This window comes from Salvelinus sp. IW2-2015, linkage group LG22 (genome assembly GCF_002910315.2).
Source record: "Salvelinus sp. IW2-2015 linkage group LG22, ASM291031v2, whole genome shotgun sequence".
In the NCBI taxonomy this organism is placed as follows: Eukaryota; Metazoa; Chordata; class Actinopteri; order Salmoniformes; family Salmonidae; genus Salvelinus; species Salvelinus sp. IW2-2015.
Genome location: NC_036862.1, coordinates 13,943,761 through 13,968,040, shown reverse-complemented (window position 1 = coordinate 13,968,040; position 24,280 = coordinate 13,943,761). Strand labels below are relative to the sequence as shown.

At 44.5% G+C, this 24,280-nt stretch overlaps 1 protein-coding gene across 1 annotated transcript in view; it reads right to left on the bottom strand.

Moving 5' to 3' along the window:
• Positions 1–19,857, bottom strand: part of LOC111949753 (zinc finger CCCH domain-containing protein 4) — a 22,010-nt gene extending 2,153 nt beyond the window's left edge. The window contains exons 1-16 of the mRNA XM_070434050.1: positions 19,681–19,857; positions 19,541–19,579; positions 14,504–14,795; positions 14,225–14,332; positions 13,853–14,111; positions 13,545–13,732; positions 13,298–13,382; positions 12,947–13,092; positions 12,719–12,820; positions 12,444–12,555; positions 12,143–12,252; positions 11,599–12,029; positions 11,211–11,500; positions 10,787–11,035; positions 4,948–5,634; positions 2–75 (exon numbers count right to left, since the gene is read on the bottom strand). Coding sequence (XP_070290151.1) covers positions 2–75; positions 4,948–5,634; positions 10,787–11,035; positions 11,211–11,500; positions 11,599–12,029; positions 12,143–12,252; positions 12,444–12,555; positions 12,719–12,820; positions 12,947–13,092; positions 13,298–13,382; positions 13,545–13,732; positions 13,853–14,111; positions 14,225–14,332; positions 14,504–14,795; positions 19,541–19,579; positions 19,681–19,760 — 3,252 coding nt within the window. The 5' untranslated portion in view covers positions 19,761–19,857. The remainder of the gene's footprint in view (position 1; positions 76–4,947; positions 5,635–10,786; positions 11,036–11,210; positions 11,501–11,598; positions 12,030–12,142; positions 12,253–12,443; positions 12,556–12,718; positions 12,821–12,946; positions 13,093–13,297; positions 13,383–13,544; positions 13,733–13,852; positions 14,112–14,224; positions 14,333–14,503; positions 14,796–19,540; positions 19,580–19,680) is intronic.
• Positions 19,858–24,280: the final 4,423 nt, after the last annotated feature.

Here is a 24,280-nt window from a genome sequence, read left to right as displayed (position 1 = left end):
AGTTCAAGTCTGGGAGGGAGGAGGAGGGGCTGGGGGTTCTAAGGAGGGAGGGGGATGGTGGGGTAGGGGGAGGGCCGTATGGATTCTCTGCTGGCTGCGTGAGAGGCGGGGGTCCAAGGCTGAGACAGGGGGGATGCCTGGGGAAGGGGAGGAGGTCCCTGTTTAGGGATTGGGATAGGGATAGGTCCTCGGGGTTCCATGTCACTGTCTTAGCGTAGGGGGCATGTGCAGGAGAATGTCCTTCTTGATGTGGCTGAACTGCCTCAGCTGGGAGCGTGGGTCCCTCAGGGCCATGCCATCAGGGGGTCCAGGGGGATGGGCACAGGCTTATCCCTCAGAACCTCTCCGTCTCTCCTCCTCTGCAGGGGAGCCGTGAGGGGCGGGGCTTGTACACCAGGGGGGCGTCTGGTTTGGGGTGAGGGTGGCGTAGCGAGCCGTGCCAGGCGGGGTCTGCAGGGGTGACGGTGGCCAAGGAGGGGTTGGAGAGTCAACGCCTGGGCAGAGTCTGTGGCCCGGGAGAGGCGGGGGTCGCGAGCCAGCCGGGGTCCCCCTGACGGGAGTCCGCCGGTCGGTGGAGGGGTGCGCTGGGGAGCCTTTCTGGAGGCGGGGGTCGCTGAGGACCCTCAGGTTTGGGGGCCCCTGGCTCTGCTGGCGGAGCGTCTTCAGGATGGATGTGACACTGCCCCTCCATCCTCATCCTCACTGGAGTACCAGTTAGCTGAGTCTGGAAGATAGAGCAACAGGAATCAGTGACATAGTCAACCGTACTGACGGTCTGTAAGGTATAAAGTAGAACACACCACTGAAAACCAAGGGGTGTGAACATTTAAACGTTAAAACTTAACATTAGAAGAATGTTTCCCCCCCACAATTTTTTAAAATCACAGTGCAGCTGGCTCGCCTGCTCTTTGCTAATGATGGGACTGAGTGTTCAGTCTCGTCCGTAGTGTGTAAAATATCCTAGCTATTTATTGATGACAGGCCCTGCTTTTACTGACTTTTGAAGATGTTACAAGCAAGAAATTGCAAGATTCAGCATCCATTGCGAGATACAGCTTTTGATTGCCGGTATAAAGGCTAGTGCACGGTTCTGACGGTCTGCTGGTGACTGACCCCTTAAGCCTTAGCCAAGGCCCTTTCAAGGGTATATGACTGCGATAGATATAACTTCATTGCCATTCCCTAGTGGCATACAAAGGTATAAGACTATCATTCTGCATTGATGTGGAATTGTATGATTTTTTTAATGGAAAAACGATTTAAAAAAAGCCATTTAAACGTAAAGCAAAATTGTCAATTTGTCACATCCCTAACGAAGACCACTAAATCAGAGATCATCAACTAGATTTAGCCGTGGGCTGATTGTTTCTTGAGCGGATGGTCAGCTGGCCGGAACACAATTAAATCATTTGTAGACTGCAAGAATACCAAACATATTTGACTAAAACATAATAATTTCAAACCTTGATAAATTTGTATACGATCACATGTATCTCTATTATGCGTGGAATACTTGGGAACATACAGTTGAAGTCGGAGTTTACATACAGTGATGGAAAAAGGTATTTGATCCTGCTGATTTTGTACGTTTGCCACTGACAAAGAAATGATCAGTCTATATTTTAATGGTAGGTTTATTTGAACAGTGAGAGACAGAATAACAACAAAAAAATCCAGAAAAACGCATGTCAAAATGTATAAATTGATTTGCATTTTAATGAGGGAAATAAGTATTTGACCCTCTGCAAAACATGACTTAGTACTTGGTGGCAAAACCCTTGTTGCAATCACAGAGGTCAGACGTTTCTTGTAGTTGGCCCAGGTTTGGCACACATCTCAGGAGGGATTTTGTTCCCATCCTCTTGCAGATCTTCTCCAAGTCATTAAGGTTTCGCTGCTGACATTGCAGTCTCCTCGTCAGTCCTCCTGCACAAAGCCCCCCACAACATGATGCTGCCACCCCGTGTTCACGTTGAGATGGTGTTCTCGGCTTGCAAGCGCCCCCTTTTTCCTCCAAAATAATGATGGTCATTATGGTCAAACAGCTCAATTTTGTTTTCATCAGACCAGAGGACATTTCTCCAAAAAGTCGAACTTTGTCCCATGTGCAGTTGCAAACCGTAGTCTGGCTTTTTTTATGGCGCTTTTGGAGCAGTGGCTTCTTCCTTGCTGAGTGGCCTGTCAGGTTATGTCGATATAGGACTCATTTTACTGTGGATATAGATACGTTCTGACCGTTTCTTCCAGCATCTTCACACGGTCCTTTTCTGTTTGTTCTGGGATTGATTTGCACTTTTGCACCAAAAGTACGTTCATCTCTAGGAGACAGAACGCGTTCTTCCTGAGCGGTATGATGGCTGCGTGGTCCATGGTGTTTATACTTGCGTACTATTGTTTGTACAGATGAACGTGATACCTTCAGGCGTTTGGAAATTGCTCCAAGGATGAACCAGCTTGTGGAGGCCTACAATTTTTTTTCTCGGAGGTCTTGGCTGATTTCTTTTGATTTTCCCATGATGTCATAAATACTCCACAGGTACAACCTCCATTTGACTCACCTCCAATGCCTATCAGAAGCTTCTAAAGCCATTACATCATTTTCTGGAATTTTTCAACTGTTTAAAGGCACAGTCAACTTAGTGTTGTAAACTTCTGACCCACTGGAATTGTGATACAGTGAACTATAATGAAATAATCTGTCTGTAAACAATTGTTGGAAAAATTACGTGTGTCATGCACAAAGTAGATGTCTAACCGACTTGCCAAACTATAGTTTGTTAACAAGAAATTTGTGGAGTGGTGTGAAAAACGAGTTTTAAAGACTCCAATCTAAGTATATGTAATTTACGACTTCACCGGTATATCCAAATTTAAATAATTTGTAGCTGATTTCCTAGTGTTTTTAAGTCTTTTATCTAAAACTTATGGGGCCCATAAAACTTTGGCCCACGGGCCACAGTTGGGAATCCTGACCTAAATCAATGTCAGAGCTAACATAATTAGTAGTCTCACACCAACAGCTCCACCTAGCGACGGAGTGGAGTAGAGGCCATCGGAGTCACTCCGATCCATGGGAGTGTATTACACAACCAGAGCCAGAGGATTGTTGACTCTGGCTGAGGGTTACAAGTGAGGGTCAGCGGTGTCATACAGACATTTCCTGCTCCTCAGGACCACATATACATTTCTAACAAAAAAAAGGCCACAGGAAACTGTACATTTTCCAGATTTACGCAAGCACTTTGAGGCTAAACCCGTACGACTTGTTAATAATACCATTAGCTTTCTATACGTTCCAAATGGCACACCTATTCCTTTATAGAGCACACTTTAGACAGGTGCAGCCAGGGATGTAGCCAGGGTTTACACAGCATATGCACTCGACTCAACCTACTTTATGTGCTCTACGTAGCCTATCGGGTGAGTGCGACCTAGAGCAAGTATTTATATGGTGTCGGTATTAATATAGCATAGTCCTGCAGTGTTTGCACTGCCAATCACTGTTTACGGTGTCAGTGGGAATGTGTTTGTTTTGTCTATGGAGAATTGAGATGAGTCCATGCCAGGTTAACCAGGCCCAGTAGAAGTACTTAGTTTTTTGTCTGTGCTGGCTTTGCCATTATATTAGTGTCTAAGCATAATAGTCATCAATACAGTGTCTAAAGCAGGGGTGGGCAATAATGTTTTCGGACAATTGTTTCATCAAAAGCAATTGCAGCCAGAAAAAGGATAGTTATTTGAAAACGTATAGGTCTATTAATAATTTGACATACACTAATATATACAAAAGTATGTGGCACCGATTCCAATTAGTGGATTCGGCTATTTCAGCCACACAGTTGCTGACAGTAGGGCTGGCGATATGCAAATCTCATATCCGCGATATAGGTCATTTCATTCCCAAGAACGATACATTCACAATATATACATTTTCTGTCAATTCAATTAATAAAATATTTTATATAAAATGACCACACGTAAAGGCCTATTCTTATTACATTTTGAATTATACTCAACAATAAAAGGCATTTGCATTTGGTACTTTGGTCGAGTGTTGAGCACCAACTCACGAAAACCCCCCGTTTCTCAACTGTGGAGATTGGGGCCATATCTTTGCAGATGTAAGTTGTAACGGCAGCTGTTATCTCCTTCCATCTTCGTGATTCTTTGCCATATGGTGTGCTGTGGAAAAAGCTCTTGAAGTCTGAGTCTGTGGTTTTGTTTTGAGCACTCGACCGTACTTTTTGGGGCTCTCATCCGTCAGACTCTCTCCGTACTGTTTTCACATGATTCTTCCGTAAGGTGGTAAAAGAGGTTGGTGGTGTTTGAGCCTGTTGTGCGGACCGGCTGCGGCATATTTTTGCAGAGGACGGTTTGTCTGGTCCGTGTCAGACTTTATCTACCCAAACCACGTCCATGCGACCGAAGTAGCCTCTCTTAGGTACGGTCCTCCGTGCTCTTGTGTCACATTCACTCTCCTCCATGTTTTGTTGTATTGCAAATTTCCTTCTACACGCAAAGCAACGGCCAATTGACGAAAAATATTTGCCGTAAAGAGTGTGATTGCGACACAACGAAATACAACGATAGAAGCATAATATGAAACGATAGACATTTTTTATCGTCACACGATATATATCGTCATATCACCCATAATGCCCAGCCTAGCTGACAGGTATAAATACAGAGACACAGCCAAGCAATCTCCATAACAAACATTGCAGTAGAATGGCCTTACTGAGAGGCTTCTTCTTACTGAAGAGACTTTCAACGTGGCATCGTCACAGGATGCCACCTTTCTACAAGTCAGTTCGTCAAATTTTGACCTGCACTGGTCAACTGTAAGTGCTGTTATTGTGAAGTGGAAACGTCTAGGAAGCAACAACGGCACAGCCGTGAAGTGGTAAGGCCACACAAGCCTCACAGAAAGGACACGGGGGATGGGTGGGGTAGGGGGGAGGGCCGTGTGGATCCGCTGCTGGCTGCGTGAGAGGCGGGGGTCCAGGGCTGAGACAGGGGGGATGCCTGGGGGAAGGGGGAGGAGGTCCTGTTTAGGGATTGGGATGGGGATGAGGTCCTCAGGGTTCCATGTCACTGTCTTAGCGTACGGGGGCATGTGCAGGAGAATGTCCTTCTTGATGTGGCTGAACTGCTTCAGCTGGGAGCGTGGGTCCCTCAGGGCCATGCCCATAAGGGGGTCCAGGGGGATGGGCACAGGCTTGTCCCTCAGAACCCTCTCTGTCTCCTCCTCCTCTGCAGGGGGAGCCGTGAGGGGCGGGGGCTTGTACACCAGGGGGGCGTCTGGTTTGGGGGTGAGGGTGGCGGTAGCGAGCCGTGCCAGGCGTGGGTCTGCAGGGGTGACGGTGGCCAAGGAGGGGTTGGGAGAGTCCAACGCCTGGGCAGAGTCTGTGGCCCGGGAGAGGCGGGGGTCGCGAGCCAGCCGGGGGTCCCCCTGACGGGAGTCCGCCGGTCGGATGGAGGGGTGCGCTGGGGAGCCTTTCTGGAGGCGGGGGTCGCTGGGAGGACCCTCAGGTTTGGGGGGCCCCTGGCTCTGCTGGCGGAGCGTCTTCAGGATGGATGTGACACTGCCGCCTCCATCCTCATCCTCACTGGAGTACCAGTTAGCTGAGTCACCTGGAAGATAGAGCAACAGGAATCAGTGACATAGTCAACCGTACTGACGGTCTGTAAGGTATAAAGTAGAACCACAACCACTGAAAACCAGGGGTGTGAACATTTAAACGTTAAAACCTTAACATTAAGAAGAATGTTTCCCCCCCACAATTTTTTTAAAATCACAGTGCAGCTGGCTCGCCTGCTCTTTGCTAATGATGGGACTGAGTGTTCAGTCTTCGGTCCGTAGTGTGTAAAATATCCTAGCCTATTTCATTGATGACAGGCCCTGCTTTACTGACTTTTGAAGATGTTACAAGCAAAGAAATTGCAAGATTCAGCATTCCATTGCGAGATACAGCTTTTGATTGCCGGTATAAAGGCCTAGTGCACGGTTCTGACGGTCTGCCTGGTGACTGACCCCTTATAGCCTTAGCCAAGGCCCTTTCAAGGGTATATGACTGCGATAGATATAACTTCATTGCCATTCCCTAGTGGCCATACAAAGGTAATAAGACTATCATTCTGCATTGATGTGGAATTGTATGATTTTTTTAATGGAAAAACGATTTWAAAAAAGCCATTTAAACGTAAAGCAAAATTGTCAATTTGTCACATCCCTAACGAAGACCACCTAAATCAGAGATCATCAACTAGATTTAGCCGTGGGCTGATTGTTTCTTGAGCGGATGGTCAGSTGGCCGGAACACAATTACAAATCATTTGTAGACTGCAAGAATACCAAACATATTTGACTAAAACATAATAATTTCAAACCTTGATAACATTTGTATACGATCACATGTATCTCTATTATGCGTGGGAATACTTGGGAACATACAGTTGAAGTCGGAAGTTTACATACAGTGATGGAAAAAGGTATTTGATCCCCTGCTGATTTTGTACGTTTGCCCACTGACAAAGAAATGATCAGTCTATCATTTTAATGGTAGGTTTATTTGAACAGTGAGAGACAGAATAACAACAAAAAAATCCAGAAAAACGCATGTCAAAAATGTTATAAATTGATTTGCATTTTAATGAGGGAAATAAGTATTTGACCCCTCTGCAAAACATGACTTAGTACTTGGTGGCAAAACCCTTGTTGGCAATCACAGAGGTCAGACGTTTCTTGTAGTTGGCCCCCAGTTTGGCACACATCTCAGGAGGGATTTTTGTCCCACCTCTTTGCAGATCTTCTCAAGTCATTAAGGTTTCGCTGCTGACATTGGCAGTCCCTCCTCCGTCCAGTCCCTCCTGCAGCAAAGCACCCCACAACATGATGCTGCCACCCCGTGCTTCACGGTTGAGATGGTGTTCTTCGGCTTGCAAGCGCCCCCTTTTTCCCAAACATAATGATGGTCATTATGGTCAAACAGCTCAATTTTTGTTTCATCAGACCAGAGGACATTTCTCCAAAAAGTACGAACTTTGTCCCCATGTGCAGTTGCAAACCGTAGTCTGGCTTTTTATGGCGCTTTTGGAGCAGTGGTTCTCCTTGCTGAGTGGCCTGTCAGGTTATGTCGATATAGGACTCATTTTACTGTGGATATAGATACGTTTGCACCTGTTTCTTCCAGCATCTTCACACGGTCCTTTGCTGTTGTTCTGGGATTGATTTGCACTTTTCGCACAAAGTACGTTCATCTCTAGGAGACAGAACGCGTCTCCTTCCTGAGCGGTATGATGGCTGCGTGGTCCCATGGTGTTTATACTGCGTACTATTGTTTGTACAGATGAACGTGATACCTTCAGGCGTTTGGAAATTGCTCCCAAGAGAAACCAGACTTGTGGAGGCCTACAATTTTTTTCTCGGAGGTCTTGGCTGATTTCTTTTGATTTTCCCATGATGTCATAAATACATCCACAGGTACACCTCCAATTGACTCACCTCCAATTGCCTATCAGAAGCTTCTAAAGCCCATTACATCATTTTCTGGAATTTTCAAAGCTGTTTAAAGGCACAGTCAACTTAGTGTATGTAAACTTCTGACCCACTGGAATTGTGATACAGTGAACTATAAGTGAAATAATCTGTCTGTAAACAATTGTTGGAAAAATTACGTGTGTCATGCACAAAGTAGATGTCCTAACCGACTTGCCAAAACTATAGTTTGTTAACAAGAAATTTGTGGAGTGGTTGAAAAACGAGTTTTAATGACTCCAATCTAAGTATATGTAAATTTACGACTTCACACGGTATATCCAAATTTAAAATAATTTGTAGCTGATTTCCTAGTGTTTTTAGTCTTTTATCTCAGAAAACTTATGGGGCCCAATAAAACTTTGGCCCACGGGCCACCAGTTGGGGAATCCTGACCTAAATCAATGTCAGAGCCTAACATAATTAGTAGTCTCACACACCAACAGCTCCACCTAGCGACGGAGTGGAGTAGAGGCCCATCGGAGTCACTAATCCGATCCATGGGAGTGTATTACACAACCAGAGCCCAGAGGATGTTGACTCTGCTGAGGGTTACAAGTGAGGGTCAGCGGTGTCATACAGACATTTCCTGCCTCCTCAGGACACATATACATTTCTAACAAAACAAAAGGCCACAGGAACACTGTACATTTTCCAGATTTACGCAAGCACTTTGAGGCTAAACCCGTACGACTTGTTAATAATACCATTAGCTTTCTATACGTTCCAAATGGCACCCTATTCCCTTTATAGAGCACACTTTAGACCAGGGTGCAGCCAGGGATGTAGCCAGGGTTTACACAGCATATGCACTCGACTCAACCTACTTTATGTGCTCTACGTAGCCTATACGGGTGAGTGCGACCTAGAGCAAGTATTTATATGGTGTCGGTATTAATATAGCATAGTCCTGCAGTGTTTGCACTGCCAATGCACTGTTTATACGGTGTCAGTGGGAATTGTTTGTTTTGTCTATGGAGAATTGAGATGGAGTCATGCCAGGTTAACCAGGCCCAGTAGAAGTACTTATGTTTTTGTCTGTGCTGGCTTGCCATTATATTAGTGTCTAAGCATAATAGTCATCAATACAGTGTCTAAAGCAGGGGTGGGCAATAATGTTTTCGGACCAATTTGTTCATCAAAAGCAATTTGCAGGCCAGAAAAAGGATAGTTATTTGAAAACGTATAGGTCTATTATAATTTGACATACACTATATATACAAAAGTATGTGGACACCGATTCCAATTAGTGGATTCGGCTATTTCAGCCACACCAGTTGCTGACAGTAGGGCTGGGCGATATGGCCAAAATCTCATATCCCGATATAGGTCATTTCATATCCCAAGAACGATACATATCACAATATATACATTTTCTGTCAATTCAATTAATAAATAGTTTATATAAAATGACCACACGTAAAGGCCTATTTCTTATTACATTTTGAATTATACTCAACAAATAAAAGGCATTTGCATTTGGTACTTTGGGTCGAGTGTTGAGCACCAACTCACGAAACCCCCGTTTCTCAACTGTGGAGATTGGGGCCATATCTTTGCAGATGTAAGTTGTAACGGCAGCTGTTATCTCCTTCCATCTTCGTGATTCTTTGCCATATGGTGTGCTGTGGGAAAAAGCCTCTTGCAACGTCTGAGTCTGTGGTTTGTTTTGAGCACTCGACTGTACTTTTTGGGGTCTCATCCGTAGACTCTCCGTACTGTTTCACATGATTCTTCCGTAGGTGGTAAAAGAGGTTGGTGGTGTTTGAGCCTGTTGTCGGGACCGGCCTGCGGCATATTTTGCAGAGGACGGTTTTCTGGTCCGTGTCAGACTTTTCATACCCAAACCACGTCCATGCGACCGAAGTAGCCTCTCTTAGGTACGGTCTCCGTGCTCTGTGTCACATTCACTCTCCTCCATGTTTGTTTGTATTGCAAATTTCCTTCTACACGCAAAGCAACGGCCAATTGACGAAAAATATTGCCGTAAAGAGTGTGATTTGCGACACAACGAAATAAACGATAGAGCATAATATGAAACGATAGACATTTTTCTATCGTCACACGATATATATCGTCATATCACCCATAATGCCCAGCCCTAGCTGACAGGTGTATAAATACAGAGCACACAGCCAAGCAATCTCCATAGACAAACATTGGCAGTAGAATGGCCTTACTGAAGAGCTTCTTCTTACTGAAGAGACTTTCAACGTGGCATCGTCACAGGATGCCACCTTTCCTACAAGTCAGTTCGTCAAATTTCTGACCTGCACTGGTCAACTGTAAGTGCTGTTATTGTGAAGTGGAAACGTCTAGGAGCAACAACGGCACAGCCGTGAAGTGGTAGGCCACACAAGCTCACAGAACGGAACCGCCGAGTTCACTACCAAGTTCCAAACTGCCTCTGGAAGCAACATCAGCACAAMAACTGTTCGTTGGGAGCTACATTAAAGGAGATTCCATGGCCAAGCAGCCGTACACAAGCCTAAGATCACTATATGCAATGCCAAGTGTCGGCTGGAGTGTTTAAAGCTTGCCGCCATTGGACTCTGGAGCAGTGGAAATGCACTCTGGAGTGATGAATCACGCTTCACCATCTGGCAGTCCGATGGACAAATCTGGGTTTGACGGATGCCAGGCAGGAGAACGCTGCCTGCCCCAATGCATAGTGCCAACTGTACAGTTTTGGCAACAGTTGGGGGAGGCCCTTTCCTGTTTAACCATGACAATGCCCCCTTGCACAAAGTGAGGTCTATATACAAATGGTTTGTCGGGATCGGTGTGGAAGAACTTGACTGGCCTGCACAGAGCCCTGACCTCAACCCCATCGAACACCTTTTGGATAAATTGGAACACCGACTGCGAGCCAGGCCTAATCGCCCAATATCAGTGTCTGACCTCACTAATGCTCTTGTGGCTAAATGGAAGCAAGTCCCGCAGCAATGTTCCAACATCTAGTGGAAAGCCTTCCCAGAAGAGTGGAGGCTGTTATAGCACCAAAGAGGGTACAAACTCCATATTAATGCCCATGATGACCCTGGGGGGGTCTACTAAGCTAACATGTGAAATTGTTTTAAAATGGTCATACCAAGGATCATTTAGATATGTGATTTTGAATTTTAGGATAACAAAAATATTGAACGCATGTTGCCCACCCCTGGTCTACAGTCTGTCTGTCTGTCTGTGTGTATGTGTATATATAGATATATATATATATATATATATATATATATATATAGAGCGTACCTTCCGCGTCCCTCTCTCCTACCCCCTTGGCAAGTCTGGCCCTCTCCTCGTCCTCCTGCTGTTTCTGCTGAATTCTCATGAACAGCATGCGTTGGGCCGGCGGCAGAAAGTCAGGCACTCCCATCCCCGCCTGCTGATTGGCCGAGCCTCCGTTTGCGGGGACGTCGGGGCCTCCCACGGAGCTCTGGTTTCCTCCCGATCCTCTTGCTTCTTTCACGTCCATCCCTCCAAAGCCCTGGAAGTGATCACCTGAAAGGTACAGGAGGAAGGTTGACAACTACAATACAGAACACTCTCAGAGACACATAACAGCACAGGTTTAGATTCAATCTGAAATGATATTGGAGGGGCCAACATTAGTCTCTGATGCGAACAGTGATTGTATGCTTCGTTCATGATGTGATACGATATCAGCTCAGCTCACCTTCCTCCACCACCCCGTCCATATTCATGTCTTGCTGCTGGTTGAAGAAGTTATCAAAGAAGTTACCCCCTGGAGGAGGTCCGGGGGGCATCATAGGCCCCCCTTCTGGGCCAAAGCCTGGCATCATGGGGGGTCCTCCAGGGCCCATGGGTGGGGGAGGACCCATGGACATGTCTGGGGGCATCATGCCAGGTGGAGGGAACCGAGGCGGAGGCCCACCAGGCCCACCGGGGTGCCCTTGGGGGCCAGTGGCGCCAGCTTGGCCTGTGGCAGTTCCTGGGGTCTGACCTCTGCAGAGAGAAAGATCGTTGAGTTATACKATGTTCCTAGCGCATACTCAAACTATAAAAACCACATAAATAGGTTTGGATGGATGTGAAAAGCTCACCTGTGATTAGCTAGTTTCTGAGCTAGCTGTCCCGTGGGCTGCACCTTGATCTCAAACAACGAGGGGATCTTCTTCCCTCCATTGGCAGGACAGGGGGGTGGTGGGCCCATGGATGGGGGTGCGGGACCATTGGGGTTGGGAGGGCCCTGGTAGGTGCAACTGTCTGGGTAGGCGGGAATGGGACCAGGACAGGGACCGGGCCCTTGGTTAGGCCCTGGGCCGGGGAGGCCGTTGGGGGACATGGGGCCCTGTGGTGGTCCAGGAGATCCAAAGTCCCCAGGGCCAGAGTTGTCGGGTGGCCCTGGTCTGGGCGGTGTCGGGAGCAGGCCCACCCCAGGAGGAGGCTTGGGAAGGGGGTTGATCCCCTGCTTCTTTAGCTCCTCCACCTCCTTCTCATCCTCAGCTCCAGCCTCGGCATCCTCCGCCAGCATCTACAAACATGAGGTGAAAAGGTGGTCAAAAGGGGTTAACAGACWAACACAGAGGAGAGTGAGTTAAAGAAACAGAGAGAATTGGTGTCTAAATCCACTTGAGGATGGCTCACCTTGTTTAGCAGGTCTTGGGTGTCGTCGGTGAGAGGCTCGTGGGAGAACATGCATTCGTCTCCATTCACACAGCTCCCGGTGGTGTGGAACAGCTTGCAGGGGAAATCACGTGCTGGGGAGTTAAGGAACTATGGAAGGACTGAACTCACTCAAAGACTGTCTCGGGGGTAGCACTSATATAGGCTATACTAAACTTGACAACTAGTATGGCCGTTCTAGCTATGCTAGCTGGAAACACACACTGAAGGAAATATAGGAAATGTCCTATCTGATAAAAAGTGGACTGCAGGTAAAGGATATCATGCATGTAGGGGCAGTTTTCAGCCCGCGCGCAGAAGCCGGTGATGTAGAACTTGCAGAGTTCTTTCTTCTTGGGCAGCTCAATGTCGTGGCTGAAGTTGCAGTGTTCCCCCTGGAAAGTTGGCAAAGCGTTAAAACAATAAAAATCACGTTCGGACAAGATTTTAAAAAGCAGTTGACGGTAACATATGTCAGAAGAAGAATGATTTGACATTCTATTGAGAATGCCTGGCAAGAACATTATCTCTGCTCAAACTCCATGATTTCCTTCTTACCCAAGTACAGCGGCCCTCCATGTAGTACTTGCAGATGGCTTTCCCTTTCTTGTCTTGGTGCTTGTCCCCCTGGTGCTTGTTGTGCTGGCCTCCTCCTCCATCCTGCACCACAACACAAGCAAACAAGCATTACCAGTTTCAGAGTGTTATCAGAAACTTGTACAGGTTGAGTATTCATTCAGATGAGCGAGCAGGTCTGTAAGGTGTTGTAGTTGGTTTTATTCTCACCCCCATGTCCCCATTGTCTCCATTGTTGTCCTCATCGTGACCCTGGTCTCCGCCCCCTCGGCCTCTCCCCCGGTTCCTCCCTCGGCCTCCCCGGTTCATACCACGCCCCTGTTTCCCCCGGCCCCGCCCCCGCCCACCTTTACCACCTGGTTGGAGCAGAGAGAGAGACACTTCATCAGTGGGCTACAATGGAACAAGACAGGCAACCATTTTGGATTGGGTGCAAAGCATGTTTACTTAGGAAGGACATCAGAACAGCTAACCTAGCATGTCTGTATTACAGTAGCATGACTAAGTATTGTGTAGTGTGAACAATAGTGGTAATCCTTCACATTCTGACAGCCAACTCACCCCTTCCACGGTCTTTGGACTTCCTGTACTGAGAGTATTCATCATAGTCATCCTCACCCATGTGGTCATAGTCATCATCTCCATACTAGAACACAACATCAACTGGATGAGGAACAATTCAGAAACCAGAATATACTTTCCTGAGATTTTCAGCACTTTACTGCTTTGGCAGCACACCAGTATGATTGATAGATCATTTCACATTGTCTGTGCATCTGGGGCCAGAGGATGACTGTCTTTGACTCACCTCCATCTCGTCTCCTCCTCCTCCTCCTCCTCCTCCTCCTCCTCCATACATCATCCCTTCTCCGTCCTCATTGTCTCCGCCCATCTTGCCCCCTCGTCCCCGACCCCTGCTCCCTCCTCTTCCTCTACCTCCACGCCCTCCTCTCATGCCTCCTCGACCTCGCTGGTTCTTCATACGACCTTTACCTCCTGTGGAGAAAGAAAAAGAAACACTGTCAGCACCTTGTGTCAGCATCTCCACGGCATGCGGGGACATGCAAGCAAACTAGTAAGGGTCGTTCAATTCACCTCTGACCCCATTTTTTCTACCTCTGCCCCCGCGACAGTTGCCCCTTCCACCTCCATCGCCGCTGCCTCCCTCCTTGGCCTTGCGATACTGGTTGAGCTCCTTGGTGAAGTCATCGTAGTCTTCATCGCCCATCTCCTCATCCTCCTCTCCCTCGTAGTTCTCCTCTTCATAATCGCCGTAGCCCCCGTAGCTTTGCTTGTCCATCTTTACGTAGCTGCCCTTCTTAGGCATGGGGCCCCCGTGGCCAGAGGACGGGGCTGCTGGGTAACCTCCAAGGGACTGGGTAGGAAACAAAATCATTGTTAGACCACTGTAATTACATGGTGACAAACAGACTAGCAACTTTGCAGCAAGTATCATTTGATTTAGAGTGCCGCCATGGGGTAACTTACAGAAGGGGGGTACGTAGGGCTATAYTCCCGATACTTCCTCTTCTCACTTGGGCTGTAGTCAGAGTCGTCGCTAAAGTCTGAGTGGTCATCACTGGAGGAGGCATGACGCTGTAACACCACACACAACACAGAAAGAGAGATAGGTTGAGTGACAAAGTACGAAGAAACATTTAGACTAAACAGTAAGAAAGCAATAACATCCCTGATCTGAAGGGTCTGTATAGGACGATGAAAGCCAGAGCTGAGCTGGATGTGAAACACATACACACGCTATCTTACTTTGTGCTTGGATTTGCGTCTCTTCTTGGCTCTCCTCTTCTCCTTCTCCCGCTCCCTCTCTTTTTTCCTCTTCCTCTTGTGGCGGCGGGCCTTCTCGTCGTCCTTCTCGTCGCCGCTGGCGTGGCGCTCTTTGCTACGGTGAATTTTCTCTGGGGGGGCCGCCTCTGCTMCTGTTGCTTCTTCACCTTCACCTCCATCTTCTCCTCCTCCCCCGGTGCTGGGCTCCTCTGCCACCTCCACCTCTCCACCATCATCCTCCAGCTCCCCCTCTTCCAGCTCACCATCCTCACGTCTGTGACAAACAGAGAACAGATAGACAGGACATCAAAATGCTGTTCAAGCCACACTCCGGTCTCAAACGCGTAGTTCATGTTTGGACTCCCAGTATGGGACAGGTGGATGGTTCCTGGGTGGTGAACATTACATTCCTAGACACCACCACCAGACCATAATAATAAGGGATCAACGCTTTTTGTCTGGGAAAAGGTCAAGTGGAATAAAATGGCATTAACAACTGAGTGCTAGGTTGGGAATTTGGATCATTCCTTTTTCATGGTTGAGGTAACATTGCAAAATTCAGGTGTACCCGTTCTACATTGATGACTTGTATACCCCGAGGGTGTCACTTCCCTCATGTTCTAACGTGAAGAATTTCATTTGTGGGTTTCAGTCACTAATTACGGCGTTTCCTTGTGCATTTCTGTACGTTTGTCTTGACAGTGGAGATAATGCGGTTATCCTCAGGGCCAATCAGCTGTTGTTATCCTATGATAATGTCTGAGACCTCCGTTTCTCTGAACTCGTCAAACGTTAATCACACCACCGTTCACCCACAAACCATGACACAACGTAGGCTGCTCTGCTGGAACATTCTGATGAGTTATGAGTGTTTGGGTGACTGGGTTGACAGTTGGCTGTTATTGTGGGTGACATAAAGGACCTAGTGTKTGCTGAGAGTCAGAGGGCCAGATCATGTTTTTCTTAGATTGAACACATAGGCCTACTGACTGTATGCTGGAGATAGGACTGCTAGGGTGTAAAGGCTGTGTGTTATTTGTGTCAAAACAAGCTGAGTTATCGTGAGGAGGACAGGGATAAGGTGGGTGTGGTCTGTGGTAAACAAATTATATGGCAGTTAATATATGGGACAGCAATCAGTAAAAGTTTCTCTGCATTTCGCTATAGGTATGACATTTCCATGTGTGTATAATGTGTACACTTTGAGCTTCACTGTTTTGTCTCTTTGGACTGGGAAAAGTTGAGAGTGATGCAACTATGATGATGCAACTGGTGGGGAGGGGGATTCAGTACTGCTGGACATGCAGAATCCGTTGGCCTTCAATATACAGGGTGGATTCAACATCAACATTCATTTCAAGGACATTTTGAAAGCAATAGGCCCATCACTAAATCGAGCTAGTCATTCCTGTGCGGGGAGATCAAAGAGTTTACATAACAAAAATGATCTTAAACAGTCTGCTATTTATCAGTGAAGATCAGTCAATTTCATCTGTCAACAGTCCTCAACAGCATGCAATATGCTTGCTTAGAAGATGAAAATATTTAACCACCAACCAATACAAATCTCAAACATTACACAGGAAACTGCAATGGTTAAAACTGTATTAAAACTGGAATAGCTGGGCCTAAATGTGGCTAGAGAACACAGACAAGAAATTAGAAACAGATACCTTTTCCCCCTGCCAGCTTTCAAGGTGTAGTTCCACAGAGGCGCGCCATTACATGATTTACTGAAATACACTGGCGTGACAATAAGGCATGTGTGGTGGTGGTGATTTGTATTTTTTATTTATTTAACTAGGAAAGTCAGTTAAAAAKAAWWTTGTATTTACAATGACGGCATACCTCGGCCAAACCCTAACGACACTGGGCCAATTGTGCGCCGCCTGGAGGGTGATAAGTAGGATATAACCACTATGTCCATTTGAAGCGTCACTATAGCCAGAGTCCAGCCTACAGAGTGAAGGGATATTTGCTGACCCTGATCAGAGCAGGCTTGAGTAACAGTCTCGCTTTAAGTGTCTGGTATAGCCTAACTTCAAAATGGTACAGGTTAGGCCTTTATTTGATTATTCAAATACAGATTAGAATTCTGACTTTTGGCCAAAGTACACAGAAATGGTTTTGGTGGTAAAACAATGAGTTCGATGTAGGCTATAGAATAGACTATACTCCGAGCATACAGACCCAATCTGTGGACATAGGCCTATAGGCCAATTGACACAAATAAATGTTGACTGATCTCTCTTTATACTCACACCAACASAGTCCACACCACATCCTCAACATACTAACTTCCTATGTAGGACATGACTTTCCTCCTGGGCCTGAGGGTTGCTGGGTTTTACTAAAGTCTCCTGCTCCTCCTTACGTTTAGTTATCCTAAGTTTACTCTCAGCCAGAGAGGGACCAGATATAGATCTAGTCACTCTTAAATAAACCAAATTCATCTAAAACTGCAAGTTGAGTTTGATTTTTTCCTTCATTGTCAATGGCATGGTATTACCACCTGGCATAAAACAATGGAGTCAACATAATTTAACTCAGCACAGCCAACCCTTGAATCAAGATCACTCATGTCCTTCAAGAGGCACAATGAGGCCATTCTTGATGAGTGCAGAACTTTGCATTGCTGGGGGTTCTATGGACTGACATGGGCACGTACACAGAACAAAGGCTCTACTGACATAGCTCTGACTCCTTACCCCTTTCTCTAGTGGGGTGCCAGGTTCCAGTATTCAGGATTCTGCGGACAAGCAAAACGCTTTATCATGATTTTGCRCAGTTCAGATGCCAGTCAAGCCAACCTATACTTCTACAGAGGTGTGCCACTCCCATTGGCTGGGATTATGCCAAACCATTTCGCTGTGTAAAGAGACATTAGGGTCTAGCCAAACCTAGACTTACCTAAACCTAGACAAACCTAAACTTACTCTTATAACATTATGTAGTAGCCTATTTCAAACTGAGGTTACAGGTGTTTTGGTTTATTAACATTACGGTAATAAAGAGTTGTATATAAAAATTATATTGTCAGGCTGGTTAGATGTCCTGACAAATGTGTTAAATGGCAAATGCAAAACACCTGTCAACAGCTTCCTCTGGGTTTAATAGCCCACATCAAAGACTTTGCAAAAAAAAAGGATGCATCACTCCAATAACAACAGAGGGGTCAGGAAATGATAGCACTCACTACTGCCAATTAGATAAGGCTCTAGTCTACTCTACGCCAAGGAACTATGAACAGAAAAAAAGTTACACTTGGATCCAAATATATAGCCTAATAAAAATAAATAATACGCAATCTAAGGATAATCACACTTCAAACAAGACAACCTTTACAGTTGCTATAAAGTTCTGTGCGTGCACAGGACACACCCTATGTAGTTCCAAAAGCATAAACTGAGTTAATGCTGAAAGTACTAGGTACAATCAGTCATGTAAACTTACATTTTCACTTAAAAATAKATTTTACAATACTTTTCATGCATCATCACAACAAGATTACAGCTTAATTAAAAAGGTCAAAAAGTTCCCTAATAATCAATTAAACTACAAACAATGGGCCTTAATCAAAATGATGGGAAGTACTTACTGTGAGAGGTTTTCTTCACATTCTGCACTCAAAAGCACTGGTATGACCATTCCCCCCCCAAAAAAAGGTTTTGGAACATAATAGTGGTCTTCCCACTTTATTATTAGGGTTTGTGGAAATGGTATAACGTGGGTTGTTGGGGGGGGGGACAGACAGGGAAATCAGGTAACATTTGTGGTTTACTTGACTTTTTAGACATCTGAAATGCTTTGCAAACGTTCAACAAATAAACCATGAGAACGGTAGAGGGCGGCTCGGCGGGACACAGTGCTGGGATTTGGTGGGTGTTTGGGATAACAAGTAATATAGTAATATAGCAGTCTGACCTGAGAAGAAACTTTATAGGGGCACGAAATTAGGCACTTTTCCTGAACTTGCAAAGGAAGAAAATGTTAAATCCATTAATGTACAGACCTAGTAATAACTTTTTTGTTTTGTTTTAAATGGGTGGCACAAACATTAAAGTGGATGAGCATGCTAAAACAATTGTGCAATCACGTTTGTTACATTTTTGCTGAGTAGTTAGTATGATCAATTTCACGCCTTGGAAATGTATCAATTTGTTAATTGTTAGTGATTAAACGTTATATCAATCCCTAGCTAGTTGGCTTAGTTAACATTAGCCCGTGGACCAATAGCGAACTTCATAGGTAGCTAACGTTAACTAATCGAATCAATTCATTTTATTCGCCGATTTAAGAGGGCTCTGTCTATATATAGGGTGACAAGTGAACAGCTGCATCAATTCCAATGACAAAATGCTTTCAACACAACTATCTAGTTGCTAAAAAAAAAAAAAAAAAACAGGCACAATGGCGGCCTTTGCTTACTAGCTAGATTGGTCTGGCAAGCTAGCTAGCAAAAAATGAACTGCGTAGTTAGCCACTTCGTTACTTAGCATGAGTGCTAATAAAGGAAATACCTCCAACGTCCAACAACTGGCTATTAATCCATTGCAATCAAGTCTTTGTCTGACCRGAGAAACCTAGAATGTAATGATTAATTATGAAACTGTTAAAATTCGCCCTATTGGCTTGGCGGATAGTTAGCAAACTGGCTTTTTTTCCACGGAGGGCAGCTAGCTAGCGAGTTGGAACGTTAGCTAGCTCTGTCTTTGCGATGCAATTTTGCAAAGCTTTTGTGTTCAAAAACGTTTTGGACATATAGCTAATTTGAAATCTATTCAGAAATACATTTTTGCTAGTTAAGTTGATGGTGGACAATTAACAAGCAAAAATATTTTTTCTTCATTCACTCTACTTTGGTGGGGATGCAACTTTGATGGATCAATTATTTGAACTGATGGTCTTTTTTCTTCATAAAATAATTCATTGAAATACTTATTCAAACTGAACAGATCCCAGGTTCATGTTTGACCTTCCAGTTTGCGCTGAGCAACGTTTCAAGATGGCGTTCGTTACCTCTGTACTTGTTCCCCAGAAAAAGGCGAGTTTAATCCCTTTGAAAGAAAAAAAGGAAAAAGAAACCCGGGCTTTTTATACCTAAAAAGCACAGGACAAATAAATAGTTTGATAGAAATATGATTGTAGAATTACTCGACCTTTCGTCAGTGAGAAGACTGTGTTCGTGGTTGGTTGTTGTTGGGGAGTTTGGATGGACAGTCATGCTTTCCACAGCCATTTCCTCTAGCTACATTTAGGTGCAAAAAAAATTACAACTCTACTGGCTTATGCGTCACTTAACTTGGATCTACAGTACTTGTTAATGGTTTAAGGAAGAGTTTCAGTTCATAGTAGTCAATTCCCCACTAACAGTTGTTAGAGAAATAGGTTGAAATTGTGTCCTGAGATTCTCCGTCCTACAGTTGCGCTGTAAAATGAAACTCATCCACTTAAAATGGCTGACTGTCTCCTCCAAAGAGAAGGGGCGGGGTATTCCGAATATGACGACATAAACATTACGTTCTCATACGTTTGTCACGGAAATAGCCGAACATTTTTCGTTCAGCAGTTGTGAAAGATCACTCTTTGGCATGTGTATATGTATATCTGAAGCCTAGGGGAGTGGATTTTAGGGCACGTTGAGGTATTCTTCTGCTTGTCTAGTAATTTGAACAAGTTCACTATACTTTTCTCTTAGTTGGCCCTCAGTTCCCTCTCCATGGAATGACTATATTGGTGGTAGCTGTGAACGGTGACGAGCCTGTCCTAATTATAATTTACTATTAAAGCCAGAGTCAAATTTCAACTAACCAATTATATTTCAATTATAACTGCTTTGTCATATCAAATTGTATTTCTCACATACACCGAATACAACAGGTGTTTCACCTTACAGTGAAATGCTTACTTACAAGCCCTTTAACCAACAATGCAGTTAAGAAAAAAATATATAACAAATAATTAAGGAATATCACAATAAAATACAAACCAAGGACCAGGTATAGGCTCCATTTTCATGTTTTTGTTGCCATAGGGAACTTTGATTTATAGCTTCATATCATGTTTTAAAAGTAATTTCCTCTCACAGAATYTCTGAGCACTGCATTTGAAAATGTCATGAATTCATTTATTCCACTGTTACATTTTTGTTGGTAGGCCTGTGCTATGATGGTATGCATACAGTGCCAAAAACAATATGTGAACCCTTTGGAATTACCTGGATTTCTACATAAATTGGTAATCAAATTTGATCTGATCTTCATCTAAGTCACAACAATAGACAAACACAGTGTGCTTAAACTAATAACACACAAATTATTGTATTTTTCTTGTTTATATTGAAAACATAATTTAAACATTCACAGTGTAGGTTGGAAAAAGTATGACCTCCTAGGCTAATGACTTCTCCAAAAGCTAATTAGAGTCAGGTGTCAGCTAACCTGGAGTCCAATCAATGAGAGGAGATTGGAGATGTTGGTTAGAGCTGCCTTAACGTATAAAAAACACTCACAAAATTTGAGTTTGCTATTCACAAAAAGCATTGCCTGATGTGAACCATGCTTTGAACTAAAGAGATTGCAAAATACCTAAGATTAAAAATGGTTGACTTGCATAAAGCTGAAAATGGTTACAAAATATCTCTAAAAGCATTGATGTTCCTCAGTCCACTGTAAGACAAATTGTCTATAAATGTAGAAAGTTCAGCACCGTTGCTACTCTCTAGGAGTGGCCGTCCTGCAAAGATGACTGCAAGAGCACAGCGCAGAATGCTCAATGAGGTTAAGAAGAATCCTAGCGCGTCAGCTAAAGACTTACAGAAATCTATGGAATATGCTAACATCTCTGATAACGAGTCTACGATTTGTGAAACACTGAACAAGAATGGTGTTCATGGGAGGACACCACAGAAGAAGCCACTGCTTGCAAAAGTGCACCTGGATGTTCCACAGTGCTACTTGCCAAATATTCTCTGGATAGATGAAACTAAAGTTGAGTTGTTTGGAAGGAACACACAACACTGTGTGGAGACAAAAAAGGCACAGCACACCAACATCAAAACCTCATCCTAACTGTAAAGTATGGTGGAGGGAGCATCATGGTTTGGGGCTGCCTCAGGGCCCTTGCTATCATCGATGGAAAAATGAATTTCCAAGTTTATCAAGACATTTTGCAYGAGAATGTTAGGCTATCTGTCCACCAATTGTAGCTCAACAGACGTTTGGTGATGCAACAGGACAGTGACTCAAAACACTGAAGTAAATCAACAACAGAATGGCTTCAACAGAAGAAAATACGCCTTCTGGAGTGGCCCAGTCAGTCCTGACCTCAACCTGATTGAGAGGCTGTGGCCTGACCTCAAGAGAGCAGTTCACACCAGACATCCCAAGAATATTGCTGAATTGAAACAGTTTTGTAAAGAGGAAAGGTCCACAATTCCTCCTGACCYTTGTGCAGGTCTGAGCTGCAACTACAGAAAATGTTTGGTTGAGGTTATGGCTGCCAAAGGAGGGTCAACCAGTTATTAAATCCAAGGGTTCACATACTTTTTCAACCCTGCACTGTGAATGTTTACATGGGGTGTTCAATAAAGACATGATAAAGTATAATTGTATGTGTGTTATTAGCTTAAGCTGACTGTGTTTGTCTATTGTTGTGACCTAGATGAAGATCAGATCAAATTTTATGACCAATTTATGCAGAAGTCCAGGTATTTCCAAAGGGTTCACATACTTTTTCTTGCCACTGTATGTCTTACAGTGAGAGAATGTGGAGAAAAAAAAACATCAGGAGATGGCTTATTCTTTTGATAAAGTACAAACCTCTACGAATCTGAGTGTCAATGGGTCCACTCTCTTCACATATAGATGAAAAAAATCCAAACAGTCCCTTTACAAGTCAAAATGTAGAATAAACTTAATTTGAACTTTACCTGTTGTCCACTGATTTCATTCTGCTGGTAGAATTTGAGACAAAATATCCACAGGAAAGTATTATTAAATTGACTTCAAAACGCGGGTCTCTGTGTATGGCTATCAAGATTTGTTTGCTCATCACCTAAGGGATGTGCACAAGACGGAAGTACATCCACGCAATGTATGCATACTAACCAAAGTCTTGCAGGTGTTTACAAGGTTTTGTGCATGTGCCAGGTGATAGAAAAATCTCAACGGCTGTATCGTTGCTCTAAAAGGTCAGGTGAATAATACTGTCTTGTGGATATTTTTTCTCCGATTTTGACCCGAATAAGGACCAACCACACAGACAACCGGTAGAGTAAGTCCAAATGCAATTGTATTCTACATTCTGGCTTGTAAGGAAGCTWTCCAAGTTTTTGCAGTGCTTTAATTCAGACTGTGTATGCAGAAAGCTTGCCTGACGACTCAAACGGAATTCTTAAACTACTCTATGTTCGCTACAGAAGAAACTAACGTCCGTGGGGGTAAGAAGGTGGGCAGGGAAAAAGGAAGAAGATGGAACATATTAAGAGTAAATATTGAATGCTACAGAATAAAATGTAACATGACTAGTGAGGATGAATTAACTGCGGTGGCAGGTGCGGTGAAGAACGCAGAGTTTGAGCCTCATTCAGATGGCGATAAAGATGTTTTTGCCCAGTGGGAGTGAGATTTTTGGAGAGAATGGATCCTTGCCTTCTGGGTGATTCATATGTGGTGTCAGGTTGGGTGGAGAAGAGTTTGGAGAATGGTGGGTCAGTGAAAGTGGAATCTTGTTTATTTTTTTGTATTTCTGCCGTCCAGAGGAACGTGCACTCCGCACCACCTGACTGGGGAGAAGAACTGTGACTTGCTAACCTCTCCAGAGCAGGGTGCCATTGAAAGGAGTGATAACTGGAGTGGCGTTAAGTGTTGAGGAGGCTCAACTGAAGTTTAAGATTCCTGGTGTCTGTGACGCCCACTGTTTGGTGCAACGGAGACCCCCCGGTGGAGAGGGTGGTGAAACAGAGATGACACTGTCTGTACTTCTGAGTTTTGATGCAGAGTTTTTACCAGATAAAGGCAAGTTAGGATGTGTCAGTTATACCATGAGAGCTTTTGACCCGAACCCATTACTGGTTTAGGTTTCAAGCTTATGGTCATGTAACAGTAGTGTGTAGGAGGGATATTCCTAGATGTGAGAAGTGTGCAGGAGGACATAAGACAAAGGATTGTGTAGTATCGGTGGAAAAGGTTGTGTGTGTGTGGAAACAGTAGGGGTACCCATGGTGCTGGAGATCAGAGGTGTACCGTGAGAGAAAGGCAGGTTGAGGTTGCCAGGATCAGAGTAATGCAGGTGTCATATGCTGAGGCACTAAAGAGAATAGTAGAGGAAGATGATCCACCCTTATGGAAAAAGATTGCTGTCAAAGTGCAGTATAACGGCAGTATCAAATCAAATCAAATTGTATTAGTCACAGATGCATGGTTAGCAGATGTTATTGCGAGAGTAGCGAAATGCTTGTGCTTCTAGTTCAGACAGTGCAGCAATATCTAACAAGTAATATAACAATTCCACAACAACTACCTAATACACACAAATCTAAGCAAAGGGATTGAATAAGAATGTGTACATATAAATATATGGATGAGCAATGACCAAGCGGCATAGGCAAGATGCAATAGATGGTATAAAATACAGTATATACATATGGGATGAGTAATGCAAGGTATGTGAACATCATTATTAAAGTGGCATTAATAAAGTGACTAGTGATCCATTTGTTAGAGTGGCCAATGATTTCAAGTCTGTATGTAGGCAGCA